Here is a 22,565-nt window from a genome sequence, read left to right on the forward strand (position 1 = left end):
TTTTACACTATATTATACCTGATATTGACCAAGAGAATCCATTGTAGACTATGGGGTAGTTTTGGTACAGGTCTCCTTCCTAATTCTTGAGTTTTACTTACTGTTCTCTAATGAAGTGATTCTGGTGAAGAAGCAAGTGAGAAGTATATAATTTTGGCGTGATTCTAGTGGTGATTGAATGAGGAGTAGTGGGGAATGATTTTTTTTAGCTTCTATCTTGTAGCGTAAATGGAAAAGTGATCCTTATCACCTCCCGCAAGAACCCAATTGCATTTTAACTATTTGGTTGGCTCTATAAAGTAAACATAACATCTGCACCTACTATAGCAATGCTACCCATCTAAAAATAATTTGATCAATTTAACAACAGCATATTTTGTACTCTAATTTGAGCATTGGTTCTCTTGGTTGATCTCTCAGTTTAATATAGCATAAAATGTTAATCTAAATAAATAACGAGTATGACTACGAGCAACAAAACACTAGGAATAACTACAAACAAGATACAAATAACTCAAAATAGATGACCAATAGAAAGGTTATACTTTTAGAAAACATTTATTTTTTATTAAAATGAATTAGTTTACGAAAATTAACCACCTTTGAGAATAGCTAGATACCAAATTTGGCCCATATTGATGGTGGCTAAAGATTTTAGATTTTAGGCATAAACCAAACTCTGGACAATAGTTGAATGTCCAAAAATATATTTGTTTCTATTAAGTTCCTTTTTTTGGTGGACGGAGAAGATACAGAGAAAGATGGGGTGTGTGGTGTTGGCTCCGAAAGTGGGCCAGCAATAATGGGTCTGCGTATGGGCCGAATTTGTTACTCCTACCGCCAAAGATTCGTTGCACTCACGTATCGAGGGTTTCCTGGGCAACGCCGGTTTCGCCGCCGCCGCCGCCGCCGGCTTCTCCAGCAATCTTCAGAAGGTTGGTTCACCACTGCCACGATCTCTTCGCTGCCGTATGCATTCCCTTCCGAATTAACGGCCCCTTTTATTTGTTCCCTTCTCTCTTTTTCTTATCGGAAGTGCAGGGAAGGCGTCGCGGCGATTCATTCCGCTCCGGCCTTGCTGCTCATCGCCGTCGCAGTAGTTCGACACCTATCCACTAATCCACATGACGATGCCGACGGCAGTTTCTACGTGCACAGCGAAGACAGAGCAATGCATGCTTGTCTTTGAGATCTTTGATTACAGCCAGCACAGGGGTATGGGGATCGGTGAGTTTATCAGATCCGGCACCTTCTCCGTCGGTGGCTACGACTGGGCCATTCGCTTCTATCCCGACGATAGGGACCAACAGAATAACTCGGGTTACATCTCAGTTTATCTCGAGCTCTTGAGCAGCGACACCAAGGTGCGGGGCAGCTGTGACTTGAGGCTGGTCGACCAAACCACCGGGTTGTCCACGTCAGTGCACAAGACTGAGCTGAGGTTGTTCAGGTCTTGTGATTCTAGTAGATTTGCTGCTGCAAAGACTGTCATGAATCGGAGCCAGTTCGAGGCATCATCCTACCTTAAGGATGATCACCTCACCATCCAATGCATCACAACTGTAAAACAACCACAGGTGTCTGGACCTGAATTACTGAACGAGACTGAGGTCCCGCCATCCAACATCGCTGTGCTTCTTGGCAAATTGTTGGATACAGGCGAAGGAGCAGATGTCACTTTCAGTGTTGGAGGAGAGACTTTCACAGCACACAAGATAGTTCTCGCTATGCGGTCTCCAGTTCTTAAAGCAGAGCTGTTTGGGCAAATGAAGGAGGCGAATGAACAGCTTGTGACCATACAAGACATGCAGCCTGATGTGTTTAGGGCCCTACTGCATTTCATCTATACCGATTCCTTGCCTGATATGGATGATCAAGATGGAGAAGGTAACAGAGAAATGATACAACATTTGCTTGTGGCTGCTGATAGATATGCTGTGGACAGGATGAAGTTGGTATGTGCAAGCATCCTTTGCAAGAATCTTGATGTCAAGACCGTGTCTGCTACTTTGGCTTTGGCTTACCAGCATAACTGTGACAGGCTTAAAGATGTTTGCCTAGAGTTCATCACCAGTTCATCAGACGTGATGGATTCAGTGGTGGCAACTCAAGGTTATCAGAATCTTAAGGCAACTTGCCCTTCTGCACTAGTAGATGCATTTGAGAAGTCATCAAAGAGGTTCCGAAAAACATAATTAAGGTTGTTGTTTGAAGCTGTTCATCGGAGCAAGTTCTCAAGTTACACAAATTTTCTAAAGATTTTGCTCTAGCAGCTCCATATATCGTTTAGCAGCAGCAGCAGCAGCAGCTTAGTGTTAGATGAATCCTAAAATGATTTGGCTAAATATTTCTTTTCAGCAAAGAGAACTGTCGTTGTTTTGCTATGTCTGTCCATCCTGTCATCAATCTAGTAATGTTCAGTTGCACATTTAATTTCCCTATCAATTTGCTGGCTTTATCTATTGAATGAACAGCTAAATGTGTGAATTGTCCACTTTTCTGAATTCTTGGTAGTACTCCCTCTATATAATTTATCATTTTTTTATCATGTATAGAATTTCTTTTTTTTCTTTTGTTCACTTTTTCTTTAAATAATAGAGATGCTACATGATGTGTAATTCTGTAATACACTGTCCGTTATTGACAAAGGCTACCGTCATAAATTGGAAGACTTTGAAAAGACGGAAAGAGGTTTGGCGTGCATATTAATATAAAGTATTTTTCGATTTTAGTAATTAATTTTTTTTACCGTTTATTTTTCCCTATAACAATCTACGATTTGCAATTGATTATATAACTAAGATTCTCATGTGTTTATATTTGCATCTATATTTAAATAGTAAGTTTTTTTTTCTCAATTCATAAGCGTAACAAATCAAACTTTTAAAGGGACATTATGGGAAATTAGTATGTTTAGTTGATTAGGCACCAGAGTCACTGCAGTAGTTGGTTTTTCAATGGCTTTTTTTAATCAATAGTTGATTCAAGCCTGATAATGTTGAAGCGGAATTTTCTTAGTTTATTGAATTCAGTACTCAATGCAAAATTAAATTAGGGTTCACTCAGTTTTATTGCACTGATCTCAAATGAATTTTAGAAAGTTGTACTAGGTTTGTACCTGTGTGTTGGTATGTGAAAGTGCAATCAAGCTTTAATTGTGGTTTTTGGTGATAATGACCTCGCAATTAGAGAACTAATGAGATTTATCAAGATGACAAGCAGGGAATTTATATTCGAGAATGCTACACGAAACGGAGGAGCCTCCAACGACAAATATAGATGGCTTAAAACTCAAAGGAGGTTTAAATTTTTTTATATATTGAACTTGACTATTGAAAAAGCCGTATTATAAAAGGGACACAATGCTTAAGCTAATATGTGCTATCAAGTGCTCAAACAACCACATGTATCCTCAGGTTCACAGCCAAAGACAGTCTACACTTCACTATTATTCTTACTGTCTTGCGGGGTGCGAGCTCCGACTCGCCCGACCCCTTGGGTGCGGGCTCCGGTTAGCCCGACCCTTTGGTCGTGGGCTCCGTCTTGCTCGACCCCAAGGTCGCGGGCTCCATCTCGCCCGACTCTTTGATCGCGGGCTCTGTCTCACCCGACCCCAAGGTCGCGGGCTCCGGCTCGCCCGACCCTTTGGTGGCGGGCTCCGTCTCTCCCGACCCTTTGGTGGCGGCCTCGTCTCGCCCGACCTCAAGGCCGCGGACCTCGTCTCGCCTGACCTCCTGAGTGCAATATCCATTAGGGGCTCGGGGTATATATATACCTTTTCTTTTTCTCCCCAACGGCTATCTGCGATTTAAGTGATCGTTGGGGCCTGGGGGGTATATATACCTTTTTCTTTCTTTCCCAACGAAAAAAGGAACCAACCTGCTCCCTTCTTCCTCACATCAGCGCACTCAAAACAGAGCAGGAGCTCTCTCTCTCTCACTCCATTGTTGACCTCAAGCCCCCAATTGATTATATAACTAAGATTCTCATGTGTTTATATTTGCATCTATATTTAAATAGTAAGTATTTTTTTCTCAATTCATAAGTGTAACAAATCAAACTTTTAAAGGGACATTATGGAAAATTAGTATGTTTAGTTGATTAGGCACTAGAATCACTGCAGTAGTTGGTTTTTCAATGGCTTTTTTTAACCAATAGTTGATTCAAGCCTGATAAGATAATGTTGAAGCGGAATTTTCTTAGTTTATTGAATTCAGTACTCAATGCAAAATTAAATTAGGGTTCACTCAGTTTTATTTCACTGATCTCAAATGAATTTTAGAAAGTTGTACTAGGTTTGTACCTGTGTGTTGGTATGGGAACAAAAAAAAATTGGGGCTCTTGCGTTTTTACCCTTGTTTTGTATTGAAATTGTGATTTTGTTCCTGTTTTTTTTTGACTTTGTGAATTTACCCCTATGATTTCAAAACGAAGCACCAGTTTGCCCCTGCTCCGTCATCCACCCCTAACGGTATTAAACTTTGTACAAAAGGACATGAATGCCCATGTGATTTTGCCCCTGTTTGTTATGCCTAATTGTGATTTTACCCTGATTTAGAATTAGACTTTTTTATTGTATGCTGACAATTGATTAAATTTGGTCAAACATATTTGGCACAACTTGCACTTATTTGAACTCAGATTTAATATTGATAAATATTCAAAATTTTGGCATCACCTTTGCTATATTTTGCTAGCATGATGACAATAATATGAAGCACATATAAAACACATAAGAAAAATCATGGAGAACCACAGCATTTCAAAGTCTACCATACAACATGTCAACATGTCCACAAAAGTTGTGAAAAAAAAACATGTCCACAAAAGCTACAGGTCTACACCATGTCACATGTCCACAAAAGCAACTGCACCATGTCAACATATCCATAAAAGAAACAAGTCTGCACCATGTAAACATGTGCACAAAAGCTACATCCATCTCATTCAAGGACCACCTAGAGACCTAACAAACTAGCTAGCCTTCCTCCTATTCGCCCTCCTCTTCCCCTCCCTCTAAAAAGCATTGAACATGTTGGTTAGTAATTATTACATTAACAAATAAGTACACCAATACAACTATGACTTACATTGGCTCACTGCTGCCCTCTCCTGATTCTCTTCCTCTTCCCCTTCCCCTTCCCCTTCCCCTTCCCCTTCCTCTTCCTCTTCCCCTTCCCCTTCCCCTTCCCCTTCCCCTCCCAGTAGCACTTGCACTAAAAAGAGAGAAAACATGATTTCAATATTACCAATAGAACCATGACTTATATTGGGTCATTGTTGTCCTCTTGTGATCCATGTTGTGAAGAATTGAGCCTTCTCTTTTGACTAGCAGTGAGACCTCCTTGGCAAGTCTTGGCTAAATGCCCTGGTTCATGGCACTCAGAACACAATCTTCTTTTCTTGCTACTGCTGACCTCATCATATGCCTTGAACCTAGATTTTTTAGGTCTCCTAGGTTTCCTTCTCAATTTAGGCTTATGGATTTTGTAGCCTAAGTCAACACATGGCCAAAGATCTTTGGATGTCATTGGAATGAAAGTACCTGCATATGCCTTTCTCAACCTTTCAATAGATAAGTATTCATGGACAAAGTCATCCATTTGAACCTCTCTACTAAGCTTTGCAATGAAAGCTAGAGCATGGCTGCAAGGCTTTCCAGTCACTTGCCAAGCCCTACAGGTACATGTCTTTAATTCCAAGTTAACTGCATGCCTAAATCTGTTGACTGTCACTTCTGCTTTTCTAGGCCCACAAATTAAGACATCATGGTCCTTAATGGCCTTTGATTTAGCATTTAGATCTTTGATGATAGCTGGGATTATTTTTCCAGACATCTTTCTAGCATTCTTTGATCTCAAGACAAAATTCTCAATGATCATTTGTCTTATCTTGTCATGCATTTCCACAATTTGATGTTCCTTTGTTTTTGACACCCAACTATTGAAACTCTCAGAAAGGTTATTGTTGATGTAATCTACCTTGCAATCTTCTTAGAATTTGCTTCTACTCCATATGTATGGATGGTTCTCATTCAACCATTCAAGTGCCTTGGGATCCTTCTCTTCTATATTCCTCATGAAGAAGTTGAACTTGTCAGTTGTGAAGCTCTTGGCAGCTGCCCACATATTCTTCCCATAAAGAGTGCCGCTGTAACTTTTCTTCATGTTCTTCCACAAATGCCTCATACACTCTCTATGCTCAATTCCTGGATAGACATCTTCAACAACAACTTCAATTCCCTTGCCTGCATCTGTACTGATGACCAAACCTGCATGACATAATTGACATATGTTAGGTAACAACAATTTAAACTTGAAGGAAAACAGGCAAATAGCAGTCATATGTACACACCTGGAGGAGTACCAATGGCTTTTTTCAAGTTTTGGACGAACCAAGTCCAACTTTCTTTAGACTTGGTCTCAATCACCCCATATGCCACTGGGAATAACCGATTGTGACCATCTACTGCAACAGCTGCTGCTAATTGACCTCTTGACCTACCTGTCAAGTGAGTTGCATCCATGACAATATATGGTCTGCATCCTTGTAAAAACCCATCAATGCATGTCTTTAGAGCAACAAAGAATCTCATGAAACATACATGGCCATTGTGCTCCTCAGTCTCCATTTCAACCACACTGCCAGGCACTGACCTTAGAAGCTCAGCTTGATAAGTAGGAATCAAGTCATAACAATCTTCCCACTTCCCATATATGATATCAAGTGCTCTCATCTTTCCTTTATAGACTCTATCATATGGAACATCCACTGAGTACTTCTTCTTTAACTCATCTTGCAATTCCTTTGGACCCATTTCAGGGTCATCCCGCAGTAAGTCCATAACTCTATCACAAACCCATCTATTTGAGGCCATGGACTGACCACACTTGTTGAAAGAACCACAAGTGTGCTTTGGTCCACTTGTCTTCACCTACAACATAATAATGACAATCCAACATTTTGTTAGCAAATTACATCTCAAGTCAATACACTACATTATGGAAAGAGGACCAAATTACCTTGCATCCAACATACTTCTTGCTTGTAGATGCGAAAAAGTCCACTTACAACCCTCATCAGCTCTCTTGCATATGGCTCTAAATCTTTCTTGATCTTTTTTGACAATCTTAAAAGCATGGTCATGCAAGATAGCGTGATGTGTAACTGCAGACTTGCACTGATCAACATCTGGAAACACCACATTTACATCAATGCATGGATCATCAGGATCATATGAAAACATGGGAGCATCATACTCATCTACATCATCAAGTATTTCACCATCAGGATCAAACTCTGGATCAGAGCAATCATCATCAAAGTCAGAAGATGCAGCTAAATCAGTGTCATAGCTGCTGTCAGAGAATATGCCCTTATCATCATCTCCAACCTCCTCCTCATCTCCTACCCCCTCATCATCATCTCCTACCCCCTCATCATCATCATCATCATTTGTTGCTCCCTCATTTGTGGTGGCTCACTCATTTGTGCTCCCCTCAATTAGGTGTATTCTACTCCTCACATTAGGATGACACCTACGTTTGGTTGGTGAAAACTACAATGGCCCTTCAAAATCATTTATCTGGGCATTGATGCAAGCTACCCCCTTGTCTACATTGAGTACAAACCACTCTAAAAGATGATCATTAGTTTTCATCTCAAATGAATCATTTTCCAAATCACGCCATAAGGTTATGTATTGCTTAGACCCCCACATGCAATGCTCAACTACGAAATTGATCAACTGCAGTAGCCCAAAGCTATGTATGTCATCGACAACTTTAGTTGGCAAAGTTTTACCTTGCTGCCATGACTTTGGAGCATTGTCTGGCAAGCTGAAAAAAGATCGAATTCTAACTACAAGTCGTATACCCCTGTGATTTGGCCTACAAACCACAGAAGTAGTATGCGGTTATTTTATCCAACTCAAACCATCAACAATGCACTCACTCTGGCAAAAAAAACCCAATAGTAGATAATGGTTAGGGTTTGCTGAAACCACCTTTGCTCTTCCATGTTGGTCGATTTGACAGATCCTATGCGTTAAGCTATCGTCGGCGCCATCCACGTAGCAGAACTGAGCCACGCGGCTATCTCGCATCTTGATGCCCCTCCCATGCCTAGAAGAACCAGAGGTGGGGGAGAAGAACCAGAGGCGGGTGCCCCGAGCCACGCCGAGAAGAGACCCGCCGAGAGCCGCAGACGGGTGCCGCGGAGACCCACTGCCAGGCGCCACCGAGAGCCGCGTCCAGGCACCGGAGCCGCCCGCTCCACCCACCCTGATGTCGCTCTGCCCACCCCTGCACCCTGGCCTGCTCCGTGTCCACATCGCCAAGCGCCGCCGACAGCCGCGGCCAGGCACCACCACCGCCCGCCCTGATGCCGCGACGCCCGCCCCCGCATCTCGGGCCACTCCACGCCCACGTCGCCCCGATGCTGCACCTGCTCCGCCCGCATTGATGCTGATGTTGCTTTGAGCCGCCGCACCCACGCCGCACGCTCCGCCGCCTGGAACCATGCCGCCCGCTCCCTCCCTCTCTGATGCGGTCGGTGTCTTGGTGGAGTCGAGAAACAGCAAAGGGATAAGGGGCAGTGTGGGCATTTGGACTTTTCTTTTTAGGTTTGGAATTTTTTTAATTCATCTATTCAATGGGCATCTGATGGACATCCAAAGCAGGGGCAGACAGATAGTTCAGTTCAAAATAACAAGGACAAAAACACAAAGTTAAAAAATAGGGGTAAAATCACAATTGGAGTACTGGACAAGGGCAAGAACACAATTTTCCCAAAAAATTAAGGCAATAAAGGAAATTCGAGGACATATTTGTCTGTAGAAAAGAAAATTCCATATTTTCTTTTATGCTTTATTGTTTTCGAACTACAAATGTGCAACAATGGTTTTGAATGGTCTGCATTCATTGATTTTACTTCATTGGCGACGGATGAGGAAAGAAAAAAGGAATTTGTAAGCCAGGATGGAAAATGGTTGATGTCACACTTTGTTATGCCATACTTTGTGTCGATGTTTCACCACTGATAGCCTACCACGGGGGTACCTGGGGCAGTTAGTTTGGGCTCAGCGTATGCAGAACTCGACGATAAATGCAAGAGACAGTCAATTTATCCTAGTTCGGACCATCGATCGTGATCGAGTAATAGCCCTACGTCCAGTCAGCATTAGCCTTTGCGTTGGATTGATTGTAAAGTGTCCTCTCTTTCCTCTAGGAACACCGCCCTCCTTTATATAGTCAAGAGGCTAGAGTCCTAGTCAGTTTATAATGAGAGTTACTAGTAGGATTATAGAATAATACTACTACTAAGATTACATGGAAAGAATCCTAGTTAGACTAGATCTTCTCCCTTCCTTGAGGGGTATCCTGTGGGTCCCGCATCGACAAGCTCCCGAGCACTTCATGGTTGAGCTCTGGAAGCCTCGTCTTGTTCCTTCAGGTCTTGCCGAGTAGGAACAAGCGTCGTCCGAGTGCTTTCTTGAGTGAAACCGTGTAGCGCTTCGTGAGATCTTTGGGTGGTGTGTACCTTTTTTTTGAAGAAAAAGTACTCCCATCTGAGTGTAGCCCCCGAGCCTCTTGCTATTTGGAACAAGGAGCTAGAGGGTCTTGTCTTGAAATTGCTCTGATTCTTCGTCGAAGGGCTCCTGAGCATATACCCGGGTTCTTTATCAAAAAGAACTCGGATATAGCTCGGTCTGGGTTCTTTTTATCGTGAGGCCTTGAAGTGGTCTGTCTTGAAGAAGTCTTCTTGGTGACATGCGCTTTTTTGAAGAAAAAAGTGCACTCACTGAGTGTAGCCCTCGAGCCTCTTGCTTTTTGGAACAAAAAGTTGGAGGGTCTTGAATCTGAGTTGTTCAAAGAACTGAAAACCTCTCCTGTTGCAGCCCCCGAGCATATATTTGGGTTCTTTTATTCAAAAAGAACTCGGATACAGGATCTCAGCATATTCTCTAGTAGTCTGCTATTATCAGATGTAGTTGTATGGTGGTGGTTGAGTGTAAATGTTGTTTGTTTATAAGTTGTACAGTGTTGGTATATTCTTCCGAATATGCTCGTTCTTGAGTACTGTTCCTTCACGCCTGAGTCCTCTTTCATTGAATTCTGTCTTTTCACTGTGTCCTTTGTTAGGTTTGTTCCATTGGTGCTCCCGGTCCATGTGCACCACTTCTTTGGTCTATAAATACCCTCCTGGTGTGCTATTTTGATTCATCGAGCATTTTGTTGCGTGGTCTAAAATCTCTGTAGTCATGAATATGATAGTTTGTGAAGTAGAGCAGCCCCTGAGCGTATTTTGTAGTTCTTGTATATCTTATCGTAGCTGGAGGGAGTCTTGTGATAAGGATTAGAGGTAGACTAATCTCGCAGCGGCATTGTACCAGGAAGTATGTGGTGGTAGTTGGAGGAAGTCTTGTGATGTGGGATACGTTCCTTCATCCGGTAGTTCTGGGTTGATCCTCCATGCCTGCCCTGCGACTGTCCGGTGCAGATCAACACCTAATTCGACATCACATTAGACTTGGGTAGACAGATGCCTGCAGGCCTCCCCTGGTCCATGTTGTCCCACCGTGCTGCTGATTTCTGCCTTGGATGTACTGCATTCGTCCTTTGAAGAAAACAATGTATCTGAGTGCGGTTTGTTCTACCGAGTAGTAATTTGGAACACGTAGTCGTTCTAGAGCCTAGTTGTGTCCGGGTTCCTTTTTGCTACCTTGCTTGTCGTAGTACCGAGTTCGTTGGGTCTTGTAAGATGTGTAATCTTGTATTTTTTGAAGCCATTTGTAATGGAAAGAATCTTGTCTTCTGAGTTGTCATTTTTTTCTGCTGATGTCCTGATTGTTTATGAGATTCCCAAGTTCTTTCTATAAGAACCAGGTTCTTGTGTTCCTTGTGAGGTAACCCTTCATTGCTTCATGGTTGATGAGTTCTTTTTGTAGCAATATGATAACTCTGTCGTGGTGCTGGATGGATAAGTCTGAAATCTGCCCGTTAAACTGTACCGTTGTGCAGAAGTGTGTCGTCCGTTATTTCAGCTATGTTAGTTGTGGTGAGAAATGGATCATTGCGTTCTCATGCCATGTTTAAACGGGTCTGGTGGGTCACGTTTTTATTGCTGTAAAATCTATTTAAAGGCCTTTCTTCTTCTTTTTCTTTGCTGCCCTGCTTTTGCCTTGAAACCCTAGTCTTCAAAAATCCATCGTCGCCATTGTCGCCGTCATCTGAACGCCGCCATCTGAGCATCATCGCTTCTTAGTGCTTTATTGCTTTTGCTAGTATATGGGTAGGAAGAAATCAGCGAGCAAGTCCTAGGCAACCTTTGTAGACGAGGAGGCATCGCTTTCTGTGATTGAAAATCAAGAATTTATGGCCATGAGGGCTGCTCAGAAGATCTGGCTGGCTCCAACTACGACTAAGGATCAGCTGCGCAAGCTTGTCAGTGATGGTCTAATCTAGGGCAAGGAGTTTGCTGATTAGAAAGCTCTAGGCCAGCATCGGGTCCCAACTCCAGGTCCTGGTGAGATTGTTCTTTTTGTCTCCTTTATCCGTGCTAGACTCTACCTTCCTGCTTCTGTTTTTCTTCATCGATTTCTTAGTTATTTTGGAATTAGCTTGAACCATCTTGCTCCCAATGTTGTCCTTCATCTTTCTATTTTTGTTCATCTTTGTGAAACTTTTCTTGGAATTCCTCCTTCTCTTTCTCTCTTTCGTTACTTCTTCCGTCTAAAGCCCCAACCCCGTAGCGATGACACCCATGTTCTTGGTGGCTGCGGGATTCAGTTTTGTTAGGGTCGTAAGAGTAAATTCTTTGATTATAACTTGGTTGATTCTGTGAGGGATTGGCGTGCCGACTCGTTTTATGCCGCCAATATGATTCCTCCTCTTGCTGTTCATTCTGGTTCTGGTCATGTGGTTAATGACCGATGGGAAAAGAATCCCCTAACGATGGATGAGCTCCAAGCGATCAAGCCATTTCTTGAGAGGATATGTACTCTGAAACAGCAAGGCTTGACCGGCTTCAGGATTGTTTCCAGTTTTCTTCGCCGCCGTGTTCAACCTCTAAAGGAGCGAGAGAATTATGGTTTTGAGTACTCTGGGGCAGAGGACCCTTCTTGTATGGTCCCTGCCCTTGAGTTGACTGATGAGGAGGTGCTCGAGCGCCTTCAAAAGATGTTGAAAGGAGTAAGCGTCGTCCCGCATGCTGTCCCTGAGTATTGTGCTAACAACCCGCCTCCTGCTGTGAGTTGTTTTTTTCTTATGGGGTTACTTTTTGTATTTCCTTTGCTGTCTCCACTTTTTGCTTAATCTTTCTCATCTGGTTGTTTTACTCTTTTATAGGAATTGGGGCATAACTTCGTTGATCTGATCCCTCTTGATGACTGCCCTGCCATGGTGGAGACTGGGGAGAGTCTTGCTGAGGCATCTTTAACCAGTAAGTTTGAAACCACCACGATGTTTCCTGGTGTTTCTTCCGCAGTTCTTGACGCATATGTAGAGTATGTTCCTCGTCCAGTACTTTTCTCCTTTTTCAGATGGCGCTGTGGTTGCCTTGTTTGAGAGTGAGGAAGATGAGGATGATGATGCGGCCCCTGTCATGCGTCGGTGAGTTGTTTTCTTGTTTTTCTGTTGTTGAACACCTCTTTTTGTTCTAACTTTGGACTTGTTCTCTTGTAGTAAGCGGTCGTCGAGCTTGAGTTCTTCTGGGGCTCCGGTACTGACCACGCCACTCCTGTTGCAGGGTGGTGGTGATATTTTTGCTGCTATAGTTCCCCCTCTAAGGTCTTCTGTTCGTCTTGGGGGTTTTATGAAGAAGAAGATAGTTGAGTGAGTGAATCCTCGTTATGTTTCTTTGCTTCTGTTTTCCTTTTTTCTGATTCATACTCTTATCGTCGAGTTTCCTTATCATCTTGCAGACCCTCGCCTTCCCTTAACCCTCAGTCGACCTCTTGTCAGTCCTCTGGTGCGCCCCTGTGTGCTGAGTCTCAGGACTCGGAATGTACGATCGGTGAGGTGGCTGTGAGGGAGACAGGGTTCCCTGGTGATCACGTTGCTGCTGATTTGCTGGCTTCAGGGGTGACCGTGGCCATGGCGGTGGATCCATCTAAGGAGGTAGTCGGGGCTTCCCAGGATACGGACCTGGTCTTGCCTTCTTTGCATCGGCCGGCTTCTCCCTCTGCTCCTCTTGCTACTGGTGGTCAGCGTTTGGATGATGATGTGTTGCAACAATTTGACACCACTTATCGGTTGTCAGAGCTGACCGCTGCCTGGGGAACCTTTGCGACTTCTTTTGGGGAAAAACTCTAGGTAAGTTTTTCTAAAGTTCTTTCTTTGGATGTTCGTCTTTCTTCTGTTCTTATTCTCTCTCTTTTTTTGTTCAGTCTTTTTCTCGGGATCATACCGGCTTCTTTTTCTTGTCTGAAATCGAGAAAAAGTTGTCTTCTGAGGTTAGTGCCCTAAAAATAGAGCTTGACCTCTGTCAGGCCGAGATGGAGATCGAGCGTCAAACGTACCAAAGGGAGGAACAGGCTCTCCGTGCCCGGGTGGTTGATGTAGAAAAGCGGAGGGATGCTGCTGTCCAGGAGGCCTTGAAGAATGTGGAGGCCATGAAGAATGAGTGCAATGGTATTGCGGGTTCTTTTTGTTTCCTTTTGTATTCAAATTTCCCTTTCTGCTGACTTGTTTTTTGGTGCCTGGTCTAGCTCTCCGAGTTGAAAAGCAGAAGCTCTTGGAGGGTATTGAGGAAATGAAGATACTTGTTCACAATAGTCACAACAGGGCTAAGGAGGTAATTACTCGTGCTGAAGAAGAACTCGCGCTTGCCAAGTTGATTAGGCGTGGAGCTGACAGGGATCTTGTGCAGGTCCAAAAAACTATTGAAGTCTTGACTGCTAAGTTGGCGATGGCTACTGAGAACTGGAATGCTTTATGGAAATCATTTTGGTCAGTAGCCGATCTTCTCTGGACTCCAACAGATGATGGTCAATCTTGGGCTCAGTTTATTCCCCAAGTTCCGACCCGTTTCCAGGAGTTTGTGAAGAGGTGCGCCCAACTATGTACTATAAATGTTCTTGCCCAGGTCCAAGTTCTTGCTTCGGAGGTGCCTTTGTCCAAGATTGTAGAGGAAGCCGAGAGTCAAGAATATCTGGATGCCGTTGAAAAGATGGAGCATGAGGTCGAAGATTTAGCCAGGAGGATTGTGGATAATCTTAATATTGATATTTTTTCTCCTGATGACGATGCTTGATGTAATTGACCTTTGTACTCTAGCCTCCGTAATAGGATATTATACTTCTTTTTGAACGAAGATTCTTTATTTTTTGTTGATGTCTTCTTTGCCTGTATGTCTTCACCTTGTTTAATCTTTGAATGAGTTGTCCAAGTGATCAGAATTTTTTTCGAGTAGTCGTTTGATTTGCCGAGTGCTTGTCTGGCTTTCGTCTGCGCCATGTAAACAACTCGGTATATGTAGATCGTTGTCTTGACAAACTTTCTTGATTTGTCGAGTGCTTGTCTGGCTGCCGTGTAAACAACTCGGGGTAAGTAGATCTTTGTCCTTACAACCTTTTTGTTCTTATTAGTACTGAAAAGGCTTAGGACCAGCGATCTCAAGTATCTTCAGCTTCTTCTTTTTAGCTTTTTTTTGCTTAACTCGAGATGTGGCCAGCATCTGGCTCTTTCCCTAGTTGTAAAAACATCTTAGGATCAGTTCGGGTGTTGGCTTATCAGCTACCCTCATCGGCAGGCTCAAGCATCTTTTTAGCTTTTTTGTTCACGGCTGGTATGCTTAGGCATAGTTTCAGCCATTTTGCTTTTTGGTTCGGGTGTTAGCTTATTAGCTACCCTCATCGGCGGGCTCAAGCATCTTTTCAGCTCTTTTGCTCTCGGCCGGTATGCTCAGGCATAATTTCAGCCATTTTGCTTTTTGGTTTGGGTGTTAGCTTATTAGCTACCCTCATCGGCGGGCTCAAGCATCTTTTCAGCCCTTTTGCTCTCGGTCGGTATGCTCAGGCATAATTTCAGCAATTTTGCTTTTTGGTTCGGGTGTTAGCTTATTAGCTACCCTCATCGGCGGGCTCAAGCATCTTTTTAGCTCTTTTGCTCTCGACCGGTATGCTCAGGCATAATTTCATCCATTTTGCTTTTTGGTTCGGGTGTTAGCTTACTAGCTACCCTCATCGGCGGGCTCAAGCATCTTTTCAGCTCTTTTGCTCTCGGTCGGTATGCTCAGGCATAATTTCAGCCATTTTGCTTTTTGGTTCGGGTGTTAGCTTATTAGCTACCCTCATCGGCGGGCTCAAGCATCTTTTCAGCTCTTTTGCTCTTAGCCGGTATGCTCAGGCATAATTTCAGTCATTTTGCTTTTTGGTTCGGGTGTTAGCTTATTAGCTACCCTCATCGGCGGGCTCAAGCATCTTTTCAGCTCTTTTGCTCTCGGCTGGTATGCTTAGTGAAAACAATTTGGGGAAAGCCATAATAAGACATATGTTGTCGAGGAACACCATCTTTATTGATCATGAACGTTGATCTCTTGTGGTTTGTATATATATTCTTACTTGAGTTGTTTTCATGCGTAGAATCTTCTTAGTTGGCTGATGTGCCATGTATTATTGACTTCTTTTCCATCTTTAGTTATCAACTTGTACGTGCCTGGTCCGGTCACTTTTGTGACAATAAAAGGACCTTCCCATGGACTGAGTAGTTTATGGCGTCCATTACTTTTTTGTATTCTTCTTAGTACTAGGTCTCCGATTTGGAGTGATCGAGGCTGGGTATTCTTGTTGTAGTGGCATCTTAAATCTTGGAGGTATCTAGCTGATTGAAGGGTAGCGTTTACTCTGACTTCTTCTGTACTATCGAGTTCTAATCTTCGGGTGTGTTCTGCTTCTCTTTCATCATATTGTTCTATCCTTGGTGACGTCCAGATCAAGTCGGCAGGTAGTACGGCTTCTGATCCGTAAACTAGGAAGAAAGGTGAGTATCCGGTGGCTCTGCTTATTTGAGTTCGTAGCCCACATACTACTTTGGGTAATTCTTCAATCCATTTGGATCCATAGTCCACTAGTTCTTCATATAATCTTGGTTTTAATCTGGCTAGTATGAGTCCATTAGCCCTTTCTACCTGTCCATTGGCTTCTGGATGTGCGACTGATGCGTAATCTATGGTGAAGCCGCAATCTTGTGCCCAACTTTGGAATTCTATAGCTATGAAGGGAGAACCCAAATCCGTGATGATTCGATTGGGCATGCCGAAGCGGTGCATAATGTCTTGGATGAACTCGACTGCTTTGGCTGCGCTGTATTTTGTGAGTGGTTTGTATTCAATCCACTTGGTGAACTTGTCAATTGCTACAAAGATGTACTCGAAACCGCCCTTTGCTTTCTTGAGAGGTCCTACTTGATCCAGCCCCCAGCAGGAGAAAGGCCAAGCAGGTGGGATGCATATGAGATTGCGAGCTGGTACATGAGCTTGTCTTGCGAATATTTGACAACCTTTGCATTTTCTAACGAGTTCTTCTACGTATTTCAAAGTGGTTGGCCAGTAGAATTCAGTGTGGAATGCTTTGGCGACTAGTGTTCTTGAAGCGGCATGATTTCCACAGCAACCTGAGTGTATTTCGTCTAAGATCTCTTTGCCTTTTTCAAATGAGACATATTTTAGGAGTACTCCTGATGATGCAGCTCTTCTGTAGAGCTTGTCCCCTACTAGGACATAGTTCTTGCTTCTGCGAACAACTTGGGTAGCCTCCTCTTTATCTGCTGGCAACTTATTCTCTTTGATATAATCAATAAAAACCTAGGTCCATGAGGTGGTGATTACCAAAATCTGGGTGCCTTTAGCTGGGAGTTCAGGGGTTATCTCACCGGGTTGTTTGATAGAGGGAGCTAATAACTCCTCTATGAATACGTCGGGTGGGACCTTCGCCCTGTCTGATCCAAGCTTGGCGAGGACGTCTGCTGCAATATTAGAATCGCGCAGGACATGTAGAATTTCTAACCCTGGAAAATGTTTTTCGAGTTTTCGTATTTCAGCACAGTAAGCGCCCATGTTTTCTTTGGTGCAGTCCCAATCTTTGTTGACTTGGTTGATGACTACTGCCAAATCGCCGTATACGAGTAATCGTTTGATTCCGAGGGTAATTGCCACTCGGAGCCCGTGGATGAGGGCTTCGTATTCTGCTTCATTGTTTGTAGCTTGTCATAATATCTGAAGGACATACTTGAGTTGTTTTCTATCTAGAGAAATGAAGAGAACGCCTGCACCGGCTCCGCCTAGCTTGAGTGATCCATCAAAGTACATCTTCCAATGTTCAAGGATGGTATTTGACATAGGTTATTGAATTTCTATCCACTCGGCAACAAAATCGGCAAGGGCTTGAGATTTAATTGCCTTCCGTGGGGTGAAATCGATATTGAGAGCACCAAGTTCAACTGCCCACTTAGATATGCACCCTATTGCGTCTCTATTGTGTAGGATGTCTCCGAGTGGGAAATCTATTACCACGGTAATCTTGTGGCTTTCAAAATAGTGGCAAAGCTTGCGTGAAGTGATCAGGAGGGCGTAGAGTAGTTTTTGTACATGTGGGTACCTGATTTTTTATTCTAACAGTACTTCACTGATGTAGTATATGGGGCGTTGTACTTTATATACACGCCCTTCTTCTTCTCTTTCTATGACTATCGCTGTGCGTATCACAGTAGAGGTTGCCGCAATGTATAGCATTATGTCTTTGTATTTCTTTGGAGGTGTGAGAACGGGCGAGGAGGTGAGGTATGCCTTAAGTCTTTTGAAAGCTTCGTTGGCTTCTTTTGTCCACTTGAGCTTATCTATCTTCTTTAGTAGTTTAAAGAAAGGTAACTATTTTTCGCCGAGTCTTGATATGAAACGATTGAGGGCCACCATGCAGCCTGTTAGTTTCTTCGCATCTTTGACACTTCAAGGAGGGCCCATCTCTATTATGGCTCGAATTTGCTTGGCGCTGGCTTCGATTCCACGATGACTGACCAAGAATCCGAGTAGTTGTCCTGAAGGAACTCTGAATACACACTTGTTTGGGTTCAATTTCCACCTCCACCTTTTCAGGTTTTTGAAGGTTTGCTTTAAGTCTTCAATTAGTGTGTCCAGGTTCTTTGTTTTTACTACTACGTCATCCACATATGCCTCTATGTTTTTGCCGATCTGTTCACCAAGGCACGTTTGGATAGCTCTTTGGTAAGTGGCACCAGCATTCTTGAGTCCAAACGACATGGTCTTGTAGCAGTAGGCACCGAACGGAGTGATGAAAGATGTCTTTCTCTGGTCTTGTTCCTTTAATGTGATCTGGTGATATCCTGAATAGCAATCAAGAAAGGATAATAGGGTAGATCCTGCTGTTGAATCAACTATCTGATCAATATGTGGTAGCCCGAATAGATCTTTCGAGCAGTGTTTGTTGAGATCTATGTAGTCGACGCACATGCGCCACTCGTCTGTGTTCTTTTTTTGTACTAGAACTGAGTTTGCTAGCTAATCTGGATGAAGGATTTCTCTAATGAATTCGGCTGCCATTAGCTTTATGATTTCTTTTTTAATTGTTGTCTGCTTGTCGGGTGAGAATCGTCGTAGTCGTTGCTTCATAGGCTTGGAGCCTTCATTGATATCGATTCTGTGCTCAGCCAACTCTCTTGGGACACCTGGCATGTCAGCCAGCTTCCAAGCAAATATATCTTTGTTGTCCCGAAGAAAATTAGTGAGCGCGAGTTCCTATTTTGCCGAGAGGTGGGCGCTGATGGTTGCCGTTTTGGAGGGATCACCGGTGCCTAGGTCGATTTGCTTGACATCGGCTTCTTTTGGTGGTGCGAGGATGATGGGCTTTTTAGCCAGTATCTCTAGCTCTTCTAGGCTCATTTCTGCGGCAATAGTGGCTATTTTTTTCTACCATTGGCGGCTTATGCTTTAGCTGCAATTTGGATTGCCTGAACGTCGCAGTCAAAAGCGCGCTTCAAATCACTTCAAAGGGAAAGGACACCGTTAGGCCCTGGCATCTTAAGCAATAGGTACGGATAATGCGGTATCACCATGAATTTTGCTAGTGCTGGGCGCCCGAGGATTGCATGATATGATGAATCGAAGTCTGCAACTTCAAACTTGATGAACTCTGTACGGTAGTTTGAGGGAGTTCCAAAAGTAACTGGTAGAGTGATTTGTCCAAGTTGCATGGCTGCCTTGTCGGGCACTATGCCATAAAAAGGGATGCTTGTTGGTGTATTCATCCCGGTGAGTTGTAGTCCCATCTTCCTTAGGGTTTCTGAAAAAATGATGTTGAGTCCGGCTCCCCCATCGATTAGTACTTTTGTGACAGTCATACCGGCGATAGTTGGATCTAGAACCAGTGGGTAATGGCCTGCGTTTCCTATGCTAGTCTATTGGTATTCTCTTGAAAACTAGATATGATACTGTGACTAATTGAGATATCTTGGAGTAGCCGGTTCTGCTACCATGATGGTTCGTAGAGCTAGCTTTTCTTGATGTTTGCTTCTGGAATCTGGGGCCCCGGCGAAGATCACTGCTACTGCCCCCCTAGATTTTTAGAATCCCTTGTCTTCGTGGTTGTCTTCATCTTTTTTCTGATTGTCTTCTTTAGTGTTCCCCTTACTATCTTTTCTTGTGTATCGATCATTGAAGGTGTAGCAATTTCCGATGGTGTGATTTCCTTTAGGCTGCCAGATGCAATGCATGTTTTCAATGTCGTCATACCTTCTGGGTTTGGAAAACTTCCTTGATTTGTCAGCCACCGCTATGGTGTTGTCTGGTCCACGTTTTCTTTCCTGATGTCTGATGTTTCGATGATTTTGCTTGTCTGGGTTGTCTCGGTTGTTTCTAACCGGGAACCTTTCTCGTGTCTTCTCCTCTGCAGTAATCATCTTTTCTACTGTGCGTCTGAATTCTTCATTGTTTCTCGGGTTTTCTTTGCAGAAGTCCTGAAATTGCCACCTAGCCATGATTCCGTGAGAGAAAGCTTTGATTACTTCTCGTTTGGTGATGTCATGTACTTGAGCACGTAGTTCACCAAATCGTCGATAGTAATTTCTGAGACTTTTGCCCCCTTTCTGCTTGAGTCCTTTTAATTCTACGTGGGTGATGGGGTGCGTAATGATACCCGTAAAAATTTCACAGAAAACTCTTTGCAAGTCCTCCCAATTTCTAATTGACCCTGGATTCAATTTGTCGAACCATTGGAGGGGCATGGTTTCTAGGGCCATGGGAAAGAACAAGGTCTTGATATCGTCGTCTCCTCCGGCTAGTTCAATCGATTGCGAGTAAATCCTGAGCCACTGCCTTGGTTCGGTCTTGCCATCATATTTAGAGTGGTTGGACAGCTTGAACTTGTGAGGTAGTCGTATTGAAGCAAGTCTGTTTGCAAAACAGGGGAATCTATCGTGCATTCTGGCTTCCGTGTATTCTGATTTAGCACCCCCTTCTAACCAACTGTTGTTTTGGTGAGAGTAGTTTTGCGTGGTTGTCTGAATAGGTACTTTGCTTCTGATCATTCTTGGTTGTCCGACTCGGTAGTTTTGACTATGGTCCCTTCTACTTTCTCTGTTGTGACTTCCACTTGGTCTAAGTCTCTCGAAAGCGGACTTCCTTTGATTTTGATCTTCCTGCTCATGAGATGTTGACCTGGCAGGTAGTCTTGAGCGGGTCTTTCCATCGTGCGTCCTTAGGACCATTGACCGGAGAAAGTCCCGGAGCTGTTCCTGTTTTTCACTGGGATGTGAGGTCGCTCTGAGTTCTTCTAGTGCTTCTCGGATCCTATTGTAGGGTGTATTCACCGTGCGTCTTTCTTTGACTTCTCGTTCTGATTTTTTTCTATTGTACTCGGCCAGATCTGACTCATATCTAATCCAAGCTTCCTTGCGCTGCCTAGCACGGCGTTGGCGTCCTTGTTTCAATTTGTTTTTTCTTTCTATGGCTTGCTTCTGATTCTCGGTCTCACCATCGTGCCCCTGGGTAAAGGGTGATATGTTGGACTCAGATTCATCCGATGACCTGATGTCGGGTGCTTCTGGGGGGACCAATGGTGATCGAGGACGGTGAACCATGAATACTTCTCGTGCGTGAATTGTTTTGTTATCGGCGTCGATTTCCACACTGTCGGAGTTGTTGATAACTTTAGTAGAGGCTTCAAGGTTGCAGATCGGGTCTCCTTCTTGGTAGGGTAGAATTGTTATTGTTGTCGTGCTAACTAGTCGGGTACCGCTATCCTCAGGAACAGAACCTGGCCAGTGGACGATGCAGTCTTGAGATATTATAGTTAGTACGAGACCTTCTTGAGCTCCTTTCAGTGGCATTCTAAGCACCGGATCAAGGGATCCTTTGGGCCGTGCCTGATAAGATGTTGCCATGTTGTGGAGTCTGAACGGAAAAGGACCCGACTTCTTGAAAGGACTCTGAGTGTACTCCGAGTTGTATTCTTGATAGGCCGAGGCCGCGCTCTGGAGCCCCGTCGGAAAAGAACTCGGACTACTCTTAAGAGAACTCTGAATGTTTTCCGAGTTGAATCCTTGATAGGCCGAGGCCGCGTTCTGGAACCCCACCGGAAAAGAACTTGGTTTTTCGAAAGAACTCGGGTAAGACTCCATCTCGGATGCGGAGCCTGAGTTTGAGTCGGATGCGCAAAGCCGCAAAATCTGAGTTGGATCGGACATCACGAGCTGCGCGAATCTTCCAGCGAGTTGATCTGTTATAGTCGCCAAAATAGAAAGGTCTTCATGGTGATCCGAATCTTTGAGGAGACGGCTTTGGAGCTTGCCATTGTCGCCTGCCTCGTAGATCCATGAACTGAAGATGAAGGTTGATCCCGTCGAGAAGATCATGCTGTCGAGGTCCGTCGAGCTCTCGGATGCAAATTCGTCGAAAGCCCCTACCTAGCGCGCTAGCTGTCGATGTTTCACCACCGATAGCCTGCCATGGGGGTACCCAAGGCAGTTAGTTCGGGCTTCAGCATATGCAGAACTCGACGGTAAACGCAAGAGATAGTCAATTTATCCTGGTTCGGACCCTCGATCGTGATCGAGTAATAGCCCTACGTCCAGTCGGCGTTAGCCTTTGCATTGGATTGATTGTAAAGTGTTCTCTCTTTCCTCCAGGAACCCCGTCCTCCTTTATATAGTCAGGAGGCCAGAGTCCTAGTCGGTTTACAATGAGAGTTCCTAGTAGGATTACAGAATAATACTACTACTAAGATTACATGGAAAGAATCCTAATTAGACTAGATCTTCTCCCTTCCTTGAGGGGTATCCCGTGGGTCCCGCATCGACACTTTGACATATATTTGTAATTTTGTATCATATCAGTAGCAAGTAAGCTTTCTTCTATATATGGTCGAGTGGAAATAATCAATGTCAGAGCTCTAAGGTATGTTTGGTTGACCTGTGTAATATGTGGAAAAGCTATTGTGAGCTGTGAAAAATCTGATATGAGTTGTTAGCTGTAAAAAAAGTTGTTTGTGAGCTATGTGCTATGAAAAAATATAAGTTGTTTGGTTAAAACAACGATACTGATTCTATGAGGACATC

The 22,565-nt window shown here is 43.7% G+C and overlaps 2 protein-coding genes across 3 annotated transcripts; one reads left to right on the top strand and one right to left on the bottom strand.

Annotated features, from left to right (window-relative positions):
- Positions 1-799: 799 nt before the first annotated feature.
- LOC136471825 (BTB/POZ and MATH domain-containing protein 1-like) lies at positions 800-2,442 on the top strand. 2 transcript variants are annotated; one of them, XM_066469566.1, is made up of 2 exons: positions 800-935; positions 1,042-2,442. In XM_066469566.1, the coding sequence occupies exon 2, from the start codon at positions 1,125-1,127 to the stop codon at positions 2,193-2,195; it is 1,071 nt and encodes a 356-aa protein (XP_066325663.1). In that variant the 5' UTR covers positions 800-935; positions 1,042-1,124; the 3' UTR covers positions 2,196-2,442. The 2 variants fall into 2 exon arrangements, with proteins under 2 accessions (XP_066325663.1, XP_066325662.1); XM_066469565.1 differs by having other exon boundaries at positions 859-935; positions 1,037-2,442.
- A 3,448-nt stretch (positions 2,443-5,890) lies between these two features.
- LOC136471826 (protein FAR1-RELATED SEQUENCE 5-like) lies at positions 5,891-6,526 on the bottom strand. The gene is made up of 2 exons (XM_066469567.1): positions 6,355-6,526; positions 5,891-6,271 (listed from the first exon to the last, which is right to left on the bottom strand). The coding sequence occupies exons 1-2, from the start codon at positions 6,524-6,526 to the stop codon at positions 5,994-5,996; spliced, it is 450 nt and encodes a 149-aa protein (XP_066325664.1). The 3' UTR covers positions 5,891-5,993.
- Between the last annotated feature and the right edge of the window lie 16,039 nt (positions 6,527-22,565).

Source organism: Miscanthus floridulus, chromosome 8 (genome assembly GCF_019320115.1).
Source record: "Miscanthus floridulus cultivar M001 chromosome 8, ASM1932011v1, whole genome shotgun sequence".
Taxonomy (NCBI): Eukaryota; Viridiplantae; Streptophyta; class Magnoliopsida; order Poales; family Poaceae; genus Miscanthus; species Miscanthus floridulus.